The 12,284-nt window shown below is 40.9% G+C and overlaps 1 protein-coding gene across 10 annotated transcripts in view; it reads left to right on the top strand.

The window, feature by feature from the left end:
* Positions 1-12,284, top strand: part of LUC7L (LUC7 like) — a 50,669-nt gene that overhangs the window by 27,595 nt on the left and 10,790 nt on the right. For 9 of the 10 annotated variants that reach the window (XM_053671550.1, XM_037157165.2, XM_037157168.2 and 6 more), the window contains 2 exons: positions 5,595-5,705; positions 6,516-6,659. In XM_053671550.1, coding sequence (XP_053527525.1) covers positions 5,595-5,705; positions 6,516-6,659 — 255 coding nt within the window. Of the gene's footprint in view, positions 1-5,126; positions 5,190-5,594; positions 5,706-6,515; positions 6,660-12,284 lie in introns of all 10 variants that reach the window. The other variant, XM_053671555.1, reaches the window with a different exon arrangement.

Genomic DNA, 12,284 nt, shown 5'->3' with positions numbered 1-12,284 from the left:
GACAAAACAAGAGGTTGGGTATTAAGTTCATAGAACTTCCAACAGCATAAAGCTGTGGTTAAATGGAATATTCTACTAAAAAGGAAAATTGATTTATCAGTTTTTTGGTTTTTACTTTTTATTATAGAGAATCTCAACAGTAGAAGTATGTGTAGTAGTGTAATGAATCTCCATGTACCCATCACTCAGCTTCAGGACTGATCAGCTTATGACCAGCTGTGTTTCATCTTTGTGTTCCCACTTCCCCAGATCTCAAAACACCTCACACATTGCATTATTTCATTTGTGAATGTTTCAGCATTGCCATGAATGCAAAGATCTGGTATTATACTTGCTTGTAACAGAATCTACTTATTTAGCATGCTTTAAAAAATGTGTTAAGGGAAAAAAAGTAGACATACAGAAGTGAACAGAATAATATAATCTTTAGGTTTCATCTCCCAGTTTTCAGTGGTTATTGACATAAGACTCTTGTTTCGTTTTTATCTTGTCTTTTCCCCAGTGGATTATTATTATTTTTTTTTAGATTTTATTAAGAAGAGGGAGAGAAACATCAATATGCGATAGATATATCCATAGAGTGCCTCTTGCATGCTCCCAACCAGCCAGCAGCCCAGGCATGTGCCCTGACTGGGAGTCAAACTGGTGACCTTTTGGTTTGCTGGCAGGCAGTCAGTCCACTGAGCCACACCAGCCAGGGCCCCACGGATTATTTTATACTGGCTCCTAGACATTGAATTTTATCTGTAAATACTGCAAATAGTATATTTAGAAGATAGTAACTTTATTTACAATAATTGTAGTTTAACATTTCATAGGCAGTGTTCAAATATCCAAGGTTGAATCAAAAAGGGGTGGGTTTTTTTTTTTTTTTACAGTTCTTTCTTTGACTCAGGATCCAAAATGCCACACATTAGAATGCTTTGTTGGTCTTTTTAAATCTATTCAAAGATAATTTTTAAGTCATATCTAGAATTTTGCTGATTGTATCTTCAGGATATCTTTTTTAACATGTTTTCCCTCATTTTTGAAATTCTCTGTAACCTAGGAATTAGATCTGGAGGCTCCATCATCAGATTTACCAGTTCTTCCTAGACCAGGATATTTCAGGGGCAGAGCTGTGCACTTTCTGTTGCTGCACCTTGGGTGGTACTTTGATCAGTGGGCTTAGGTGTTGCAGGCAGCTTGAACTGTTGATTGTAAATGTCCCAGTTAGTATTTGGCCTAATGCTTTAAACAGCAGTGGAGGATTATTGCCTTGGATCAGGTATTTCACTAGGGTTGCAGTATCTCTTACTAATTTAAAAACCTGTAAAACTTCACATGGTTCAAAATTTAAAAGCTATAAAAGGTATGTTGTGAAAGCTTTCTCCTGCTCTGTTCTTCAGCCACCAGGTAGCTGCTAGAGGTGGCCAGTTGTTATGTTTCTTCAGTTAACTAGAGTTTACATAGATACCTGAGGGGAAAATATATCTGTATTCCTTTAAAAAATTTTTTAAATTTATTTTTGGTGGAAGAAGGGAGAGAAGCATTGATGTGCAAGCGAAATGTCACTTGGTTTCCTCTCGCACACCCCCAGCTGGAGGCCTGGTCCATAACCTAGGCATGTGCCCTGACTGGGAATTGAACTGGCAGCTTTTCAGACTGCAGGTTGGTGCTCAATCCACTGAGCCACACAAGCCAGGGCTATATTCCTTTTTTTAAATCATGAACAGTAGTCTACTCTACACTTACTTTATACTTGCTCCTCCTTTTTGTTTAACTTTTCAATATGTCTTTGAGACTATTTCCTATTGGTTGGAGTTTCCTTATTCCTTTTTGTGACTATATGGTATTCCAAAGAGGGTGGGCATCTACCTTATGTGATGATCATGGTGTGCACTGCATTACACTTTGGCACATTATGCATGTATCTGGGAAAAATTTTAGAAGTGCGACTGTTTGGTCAGAACGGTGTGTGTTTGTCATATTAATAGTGCCTTAGCGAATGCTCCCACCCATGAGAATTGAATTTTTACATCTTCACTAACAGAGTTGCCAAACTTTGGGTCTTTGCCAGCCAGAGACTCAAAAGGTATAAAAACGTATTTCTTTGTGGGCCTGACAGAGTTGTCATAAAGATAGTTCTTTGTGGAAGTGTTCCTTGCCTGTACCCTCAGTTTGAGCTTGATGGGTGGTATTTCTGGCATCTTTCCACCCAGGAGCCACCCAAAACTCAGGTGTGTTATCCGAGAGAGGGTTCCTCCCAGTGTTCCATTAGCTTCTCCAGCCTAGTGCACTCTCAGCCTAGGCTAGCCAGGCTTCATTTTCGAGTGTTTTGTCTAGGAAGTCCCTGAGAAAGAGTGTTAGGTTATCTGTGTGTGAATACATTTTCAAGTTTTTTCAGCTTGAACACTGGCAGATAGCAATGTTAACTCTAGTTTAACCTGTGGAAAAGTTACAAAGCAGTATATTTCTTCAGCGTTTACATGTCGAAGATGTAAATAATTTAGTGAAGTAATTTAGTTTCTCTTTAATTTGGTGAAAATACAATTAACCCTGTCTTGCTTTGTGATGTTTTATTTGACAGGTTTCTAGAACAATACACCATATCAACTACCATATTTTTCAGACTATAAAACACACTCCTCCCCACCCCCAAATTTGGGAGGAATAAATGGTTGTTAATGCTGCTATTGAGTTCTGTTTACATTTACATTGGTGAAATATTATGTTATTTATGTTATTAAATATTTTACCACATTTTTTGCTTCAATTTTTTTTCTTATTTTCCTTTAAAACCTAGGTGTGTCTTATGGTCCAAAAAATATGGTAATTTCCAAACTTTAATATACCAGATGTGACCATTCTGATTATACCTAGTTTTTGTGTGACCTTGGACAAGTTGCTTCATCTGGTTGGGTTTTGGGGGTTTATTTTTTGTTTTTTTGTTTTCTGTTTTTTTTAGATTTTATTTGTTCATTTCTAGAAGGAGGGGCAGGGAGGGAGAAAGAGAGGGAAAGAAACCAGTGTATGAGAGAAACAATGATTGGTTGCCTCTTGCATGCCCCCAACTGGGTGCCTGGCCTACAACCCAGGCATGTGCCCTGACTGGGAATCAAACTGGAGGCCTTTTGGTTCACAGGCCAGCACTCAATCCACTGAGTCACACCAGCCAGGGCTCACCTGTTTTTATTCATAGAAACTGTGCTGGTCCTAACTGCCTCTGAATTGTGAGGACTAAGGTGTAGGGAGCCAAACCACAGGGCCCCTTGTTGCATCCTGATACCATCACTTAGTAGTTGGGAAATTATCTCAGTTTCTTCACCTGGGAAATGGAGGCCTTAAGAGTCCCTGTGTGGCTATTTTGAGGAGTGTGTGGAACAGGCAACACTGTACAGGAGCACGTGTTTGCTGTGACCATTCTAACAACATGGTCTTGTCTTAGGCTTACTGACTGCTGGCCAGTGTCATTGCTGCTTGGTAGGCAGAGTCAGGAACAGCACAGATAGTCCTGTGTGTGAAAGGACAGCCCCCTGCAGCAGCAATGAGACCTGTGTGCCTATTGTGTCAAAGTGCCGTGCTCAAGTACCCTTAGTAGTTCGAGTTTCATCTCATCACCCTTGAATAAGAGAAGATGGATGACTTTCTAGTGAGTGGTAGGTTATAATTAGCACTTAAGTTTTAGACTCAAGTACCTTTTAAAAAAAGTCATCTAGACCTGCTCTTTGATTAGGGACCACTCTGAAATTGAGAATCCCGTTGAAGAGAGGGTGAGTGATAGAACAGAGAGCCGTCTTTTAAAGAGCCTGGTAGTTAAAAGACATCTCTGTGGTCTGCTTACTCTATTTTGTTGAGTTTACCATTTAGTTTATAGCTTATCAGATGTCTGATTCTGATTCTTGACCCTGCTGAGCCAGTTTGGATTCTGCTTAAGGTATAAGTGGTTTCTCTGATTGGTAAAGACACTGGCAGTGTTGTCAGATGTCTATTCTCCATTCAGTCCCTGGTGGGTGCATCCCTGGGTCTGTCTCAGGTGTGAGCCGGCTCATTTGTGTAGACATTGGAAGGGCTCTGCACCAAGTCTCAGTGCCTGTCTTTAGTGAACCTGGGGCACCTCAGGTCATTATCTTAGGAGCTTTTGTCTTAGGTGAGCATAGGTGGTGCGTGAACCACCTGTGCTCATGGGCACCATTATAAGCTCATGGGTACTTTGATCCTGATGAGTCAGAACTCTACATTTTCCCAGGAAAGACTGTGTATGTAGGCAAATAAATGCCAGTCATTTGCTTTCCTGGTTGTTTGATTTGAACATAGTGAAGTATTCTGATAGAGAATAGTTGGATGACCAACAACAGGAGAGAGATCCTGAGTTCTAAAATCAAAAGCCCCATGATTTAATCTGAGTGTTGGCCTCGGTGACTGATGATGTGTCCTGGGGGACTTGGCACCATCATAGAGCCTCTTCCCTGTCTTGACCTACTTTCAAGAATTGTATTTACTTGAAAAGAGTATTTAAATTTCTGGAGGAGACCATAACCCTCTCCAGAGATCCTGTCTACTGTCCATTCCAGTGTCAGTGATTCTTGTGGCTCGTTTTCTTCACAGCTGATCTCTCCTGCCATCTTTGGGGGAGGGATATAGATTACCACCACTTGGTCTGTTGACCTAACTTTGTTTGCCTAATTTTCATCTTTGCCTCAAATTTTCTTTCTATATATATATATATTTTTTAAGTGATCATACTGTCTGATCCTGTCCTCCATGGCTGTATTCACTTGCTTTCACATTTAATATGCTGCCAACATTAGCAGGGTGCTTTATGGACGTAACTTAGGAAGTGCTGCTTATCACTGGTTGTAGCCGAAAATCGGACAAGTGGTTTGCTCTTTGTATGTATGTGAAGTTATGTTGGGGCCTTGGATTAGTATGGCACAGTAACTGCTTAGCATATGTTACATCTTGCTAATTAGTATTTTATTGTTTCCCACCAACTCTTCAGAATAAGCAATTAGATTTCTAGAGTTTCTTTTCCTTTATCTCTTTGGGTAAGTAGTATACCAATTTTCCTGCTACTTTAGACAGTAGGCAATAACTAAACTTATTCACAGCTCTCAGTAATATTTGTTCTATTGTTTTGTTTTGAGGTGGAAGGGGGAGCTCTACCCTCAGAACATGAGGGGTAATATTTGCGTGGCTCACAAAGACCAGTGAGTACATCATCTGCATTTCCCACAGCTCACCAGAGGAGGGCTCTAACAACAGTCTCAGGCCAGCCTTTTCTGTCCCTCAGAGAACACTATATTCATTATGGCCAAGTGTTGTAATTTTCCTCAGTGTTTTCTTGGAAATGTTATTGAGGGATGGGGGTCCTTTTACAAATTTTGGAAATAAATAAGTAGATGAGAAGACCATACTTCTGAGTGATCATTTGTTTTAACAAAACCCCTTGATTTAATGTGATTATTGGATGTGTTGGCTGGAATGTAGTTTAAAATCTTCCCACTGAACCTACAGGCTTTAAGAAACCAACCCAGGAGTATTTTCCTGTCAAACAATTGAGTTCTGAGGTCATGTATGTAATTGATTCTTGTTCTCTGCTTCTCCTGAGCTAGGCAATGGATCACTTGGAGTCCTTCATCGCTGAGTGTGATCGGAGAACTGAGCTTGCCAAGAAGCGACTGGCAGAGACACAGGAAGAGATCAGTGCAGAAGTTTCTGCAAAGGTATACCTTGGAGACTTTTGCCTTGAGTTCTTGCTACAAATCACTGGTTAGAACTGGGCTACTAACAGGCTAACAGCTCACCATCAGCACTGATAGTGCATCTTTGGGGTGGGTCGTACTCGCCACCTTGGGTGTAAGGCCGGATATATGTATTTTTAAAGGCTTTGTTTGTTTGTTTTTTCAACATCCCACATAAAACAGGAAATGGGGGCAAGTGAGTAAATGGTTGGACTGGTACATCTGTATCATGGGATGAAGTTAGATCTGTATATAATTGGCCTGAGTGTTAGCTGCATTATGCTTCTGTTCCTCCTATTCAGTGGAACTGAGTTTGTTCATTGTTTTTTTCCTTTCAGTTTTGTAAAAGCAATTGCAGTTGCTAACTGCACTAAGGGTGCTATTTTATTTCACAGAGTAAATACAAATAATTAGGCATTTTAGACATTTTGTGTATTTCAACCTAGATATTTTATTACTCTTACCTGAAAGATCAAATTGTGATAGAAGACATAAAAAGAGACAGCCTATAATATGACCAGTGTGTTGATTCTTGTAACCATATTGGAAGTGACAGATACTGTTACTTTTATTGGGATGGAGTGAATAGGTTTATTTTATGGTCAGAGTCTCACTGTTGGCAATAAGGATGTCATAATTGTCAAAATTCATATGTGATCCATTGAAGATCTTTGACTTTCTTTTTGGTGGAACAGACTTCATTTTTAGTGTAGTGAGAGAAACATACATTTTCATTGTATTAAAAGTCTTTCGTTTTTAGACGTCTACTTATCTGATTTTTTCTTCCCTCAGGCAGAAAAAGTACATGAGTTAAATGAAGAAATAGGAAAACTTCTTGCCAAAGCTGAACAGCTGGGAGCAGAAGGAAATGTGGATGAATCCCAGAAAATTCTTATGGAAGTGGAAAAAGTCCGTGCAAAGAAAAAAGAAGCTGAGGTTAGTGAGAAAAATGTCTTAGAGAAAGGGAAAACAGTAACTCTAGAGAGATAACTATCTGGACTGAAATTAAACTATGCCTCTGTTTCTTGATATTAGGAAGGAGTTAAAATAAGATGATTTATTGACAGGATCTCAGTGCACACTTGGGTTTGTCTTACTGCCTAAGAAGAGTCGCTTGCCAGCTCTGAGCATAATTCCCATGTGTGGAGTACAGCAGTCCTGAGTATTGAGCCAGTGAAGTAGTGTTAGTGAGCACATCCTGTCAAAAGGTCCCAGAGACCAGTTTTACTGGGTGTTTTGAGTGACACTGCATCTTCAGTAGAGAGAGCCTATGCAGGTTGGGGTAGATCCAAGTGGTATTGGCCTGGATTCCTGGCCAGGACACATTAGCAGTGTGGTAATGGAACAGATCAAGAGGACTCAGTATTTCTATTACTGACAACCATTTTTTCCTGGGTTATTATATTTGTTGGATACCCTGTGGTTCTTGAATCCTCACCAGTAGAAGTGGAACTGGCTTAAGAATGGAAGAGTCTGAGGGAGCATAAGATACATTCCTTTAGTAAGTGCTTGCCAAGCTCCAGCTCAAAGCCAGGCATTTTTCTACTTGTGAGTAAACCCTTTTGGTTCTTCTTCATGGAGATGGCAATGGAAGGGAATCAGGGCACAGACAGAAGGGAATGTGAACAGTTGGGTAAGATTCATTCAGATGGAGGAAGATGCTTAAAATAAATGGGGTCTGAGTTTGACAGTGACTTTGAGTTGCCAGGCATCTCTAGATAGGGTAAAGTGATCCTGAAGGCCACTTAGCTGAGATCCGTAGACTCAGAGGTGTATCAAAGTGGTGGTGACAGGGTGGGTCAGGTAGAGATGAGATGGCATGTTAGGTGCCCTGGTGCAGTCTGGTTTTATTACTATACCCCTGGTTCAGCATGGTATATACATAATAGAATAGTGCCAAGGGCCTGTGGGTGTTAGAGCAATGCCTCCTGAGATAGTGACAAGTTGAAGAGACAGCGCAATGGGGTTATTCATGATGGGGCTGTCAGGACTGCTTTCTGGAATACCCTGGTACAGGCTGGAATTGAGGTCACCAGCATTTGTTAGAAGGCGATGAGATAATGCTTCATGTGAGTGGCAGACCAACACCTTTGTAAGTGATATTTGTAGATAGTATAATGAATTCCCTTTTAAAAATTTTTAATTTACTTTTTAGAGGGAAAGGGAAGGATAAAGAGAAGGAGAGAAACATCAGTGTGTGCAAGAGGCTTATTTTAAACATTTGGTTGCCTCTCGCATGCATCAAACTGGGGACCTGGCCCACAACCCAGGCGTGCGCCCTGACTGGGAATCCAGCTGGCCACCCTTTGGTTTGCAGGCCAGCACTCAGCCACACCAGCCAGGGCTAAAACCCATTTTATAAATATATATATGTATATATGTATAGGCAGTTTATATGTATAAATTGATGATGCTTTTTTTTATATGTATAGAAGTTGATTATGCTATTACAGTTGTCCCAGTTTTTTCCCCTTTGCCTCCCTCTGTCCAGTATCCCCTTCCCTCCAGCATTCCCCCCGCCACCTTAGTTCGTGTCCGTGGGTCATGCATATAATAAGTTCTTTGGGTTCTCCATTTCCTATACTGTTTTTTTTTTTTTTTTTTAAGATTTTATTTATTTATGTTTAGGGATAGGGAAGGGAGGGAGAAAGAGAAGGAGAGAAACATTGACTGGTTGCCTCTTGCATACCTCCAAGGAGGGACCTGGCTCATAACCCAATCATGTGCCCTGACTACAGCTTTTCAGTTCATAGGCTGATGCTCAATCCACTGAGCCACCCCAGCCAGGGCCATTTCCTATACTATTCTTAACATCATCCTTTCTTACTTTGTACCTACCAATTTTGCTTCTTCATCCCTGTACTTTTTCCTCCATTCTTCTTCTTCCCCCTCCCAGCTGATAACTCTCCAGATGATTTCCATATCTTTGGTTCTGCTCCTGTTTTAGTTATTTGCTTAGTTTGTTTTTGTCTTTTAGATTCAGTTGTTGATAGTTGAGTTTGTTGTCATTTTAATGTTCATAGTTATGATCTTTTTCTCAAATAAGTTCATTTAACATTTCATATAATAATAGTTTGGTGATGATGAAGTCCTTTAGTTTTTTTTATGTGTGTGTCTGCAAAGCTCTTTATCTGCCCTTTTACTCTAATGATAGCTTTGCTGTGTAGAACAACCTTGGCTGTAGGTCCCTGCTTTTTATGACTTTGAATATTTCTTACCAGTCCCTTCTAGCCTGCCAAGTTTCTTTTGAGAAATCAGACGAAAGTCTTCTTGGAACTCCCCTGTAGGTAAATGACTGCTTTTTCCTTGCTGCTTTTAAGATTCTCACTTTATCTTTAACCTTTGGCGTTTTAATTATGATAAGTTTTGGTGTGGCCCTCTTTCATTATTGTTTCAAATAAGTTTTGAATTGCTTGCTTTTCTTCTTCTGGCATCAATATGATTTGGATTGGTATGTTTGGAGATGTCCCAGAGGCTTATTAATACTATCCTCTTTTTTTTTAATTTAGCTCTTGTTTTTTCTTGCTTTTGTGGTTGAATACTTACTCATTCCCTATGTTCCAATTCATTAATTTGAATCCCAGCTTCCTCCCCTTCACCGTTGGTTCCCTGTAGATTTTCTGCATTTCACTGAGTGTAACTTTCATTTCTTTATGTCATTGCTGTACTCAGTGAGTTCAACTTTGAGCATTCTGATCACCAGTGTTTTGAACTCCATATCTGCTATGTTGTTTATCTCTGTTTTGCTTAGTTCTTTTGGGGGGTTTTGTTCTGTTCTTTCATTTGGGCCATATTTCTTTGTCTCTTAAATTGGGCAGCCTCCTTGTTTTTGTTTCTGTGTATTGGGTAGAGCTGCTTTGACTCCTTGTCTTAGTAATGTGGCCTATTGTAGAAAAGGCACCTGTAAATTGTGTGTGGTGGAGCCTCAGGTATTTGCCAGGTTGGGGCAACCTGCTTCCATGCTTTGTGGCTCTGTCTGGGAGGAGGGCTTGGAGAGGGGACAGTGCCACTCTTTGGCTTCTGGAAGTTTGCCCAGCTCTTGCCTTCGTGCTGAATCCCAGTGTGGGCATACATTCTAAGACCTTGTGGGCCCTTTAAACAGAGTCTCCTGAAAAGCAGGTGGTTTCTTCTGCTGCCCCAACCCCTACTGGTTTTTTACATCCAGAAGTTGTGAGGATTTGTCCTTCTGGCACTGGAACCCTGGGCTCTGGGGTCTGGCCTAGGATCACTCTCTCCCGAGGTATTCCTCCTGATTTTTATCCACCACACATGAGTGTGAGACTGCCTATTCTGCTGCAGCCAACTCTGTACCACACTGTGTCTCCTCACCTCTGCCCATCTCTGCCCCTCCTACCCATCTGCATGAATGTGACTTCTTTAAATCCTTGGTTGTCAGACTTCCATTTGGGTGGATTTTCTGACAGTTCTGGCAGTTGTTTCTTTTGAGGTTTAGCTTTGATTCTTTGTGTGGTTGTGCAAAGAGGCAAAGCATGTCTACTTGCACCTCCATCTTGCTCGGAAGTTCTATAATCCATTCTCGCACATAAGAGACAAGGATTCACAATATGTATCTGATATTATTGTATATAAATGTTTAGATGTGAGCACAGTAAAAGACAAATTGGGGTTATGTGACAGTTGCGGTTGATATTTGCAAATCAGATACTTTGAATGGCATTACCATGGTGATGACTTACATCATACCTACATTTTACACCCAACTTAAATCATATTTATGTCTTATATAGGAACTAACTTCCTCTATACTTTTTTTTTTTTTTTTTACTTTTTATTTATTTATCTTTAGAGGGGAAAGGAAGGAGATAGGGAGAGAAATATCAGTGTATGGTTGCCTTTTGTGTGTCCCCTGCCGGGAACTGGCCTGCAACCCAGGCATGTGCCCTGACTGGGAATTGAACCGCGATGCTCTGGTTCGCAGGCCTGCGCTCAATCCACTGAGCTACACCAGCCAGGGCCTTCCTCTATACTTAAATGGGAAATTTGTGTTTATATGTAGCACAAATTCAGGCTTTCCACATTGCTGACTGTTCTACCAGAACGGCCAGAGAGTCAGAGAGATGCTCCGTGACCTCTTACCATACCCTGAGGCCCAGTTCTTCCTGCTTCAGAGAACCAGGCAGACACTAAAATCCTTTGATGGCTCAGAGGTGTGTACTTGGGCTAAAGTAATTGTGGTTGTGGAGTTCTCCACATAGATGTCTGCAGACAGCTGAGACAGGAGCAGGATGTGGGACACATGGCTGTTCATGCTCAGGACTACTAGCATTCTGCCCCTGCTGCTGTCCCCATCACTGTGAGTGCTCCCACCAGGCAGCACTGTATAAAATCTCCCACAAGACAGGATGCCATGGGTGAGGCCTCAGCAGTGCTGGTCTCTGTGGTGGTGTGTCACCTATGGGGTCCTTTCTGCTCTTAGTTGCAGGATTAAAAAATAGAACAGAGATCTTGTGTACCCTTTACCCTATTTGCCCTGGTGCTGTAAAACTCTAGTACAGAAAGGATGTTGACATTGATAGTCAAGATACAGAACATCCATTACCACAGATCTCTCCTGTTGCTGTTTATAGACACACCTTCTTCTTTTTTTAAATGTGTTTTATTAATTATGCTATTATAGTTGTTCTGTTTCCCCCCTTCATTCCCCTCTACCCTGGACACCTCTCCCCCACCATTTCCCCCTTTAGTTTATGACCACGTGTCTCAAGTTCTTTAGATTCTATATTTCCCATATTATTCTTGCCCTCCCCTTATCTATTTTCTACCTAACATCTGTGCTACTTATTTTCTGTACCTTCTCCCCCCTTCTCCTTCTCCCACTCCCCTATTGCTAACCCTCCATGTGATCTTCATTTCTATGGTTCTGCTCCTGATTTAGCTGTCCTCTTAGTTTGCTTTTGTTTTAGATGTGATTCTTAATAACTGAGTTTGCTGTCCTTTCACTGTTCATATTTTTTATCTTCTTTTTCTTAGTTAAGTCCCTTTAACATTTCATATAATAAGGGCTTGGTGATGATGAACTCCTTGAATTTGATCTTATCTGAGAAGCACTTTATCTGTCCTTCCATTCTAAATGAAAGTTTTGCTGGATAGAGCAATCTTGGTTGTAGGTGTTTGGATTTCATGACTTGGAATACCTCTTTCCAGCCCCTTCTTGCCTGTAAGGTCTCTTTTGAGAAATCAGCTGACAGTCTCATGGGGACTCCTTTGTAGGTGACTGTCCCCTTATCTCTTGCTGCTTCTAGGATTCTCTCCTTCATTTTAATTTTGGCTAATGTAATTATGATGTGCCTTGGTGTGTTTCTTCTTGGGTCCAACTTCTTTGGGACTCTCTGAGCTTCTTGGATTTCCTGGAAGTCTATTTCCTTTGCCAGATTGGGAAAATTCTCCTTTATTATTTGTTCAAATAAGTTTTCCACTGGTGGCTGTGCCTTTCCCCCTTCTGGTACCCCTATAATTCGGATGTTGGAGCGTATAAAGATGTCCTGGAGGTTCCTAAGACTCTCCTCATTTCTTTGAATTCTTGCTTCTTGACTCTTTTCT

This window comes from Artibeus jamaicensis, unplaced genomic scaffold (assembly GCF_021234435.1).
Source record: "Artibeus jamaicensis isolate MK-2021 breed Jamaican fruit bat unplaced genomic scaffold, CSHL_Jam_final contig_700, whole genome shotgun sequence".
NCBI classification, from domain to species: domain Eukaryota; kingdom Metazoa; phylum Chordata; class Mammalia; order Chiroptera; family Phyllostomidae; genus Artibeus; species Artibeus jamaicensis.
Note: the sequence above shows the minus strand (reverse complement) of the source record. Positions and strands in the feature narration are given on the sequence as shown.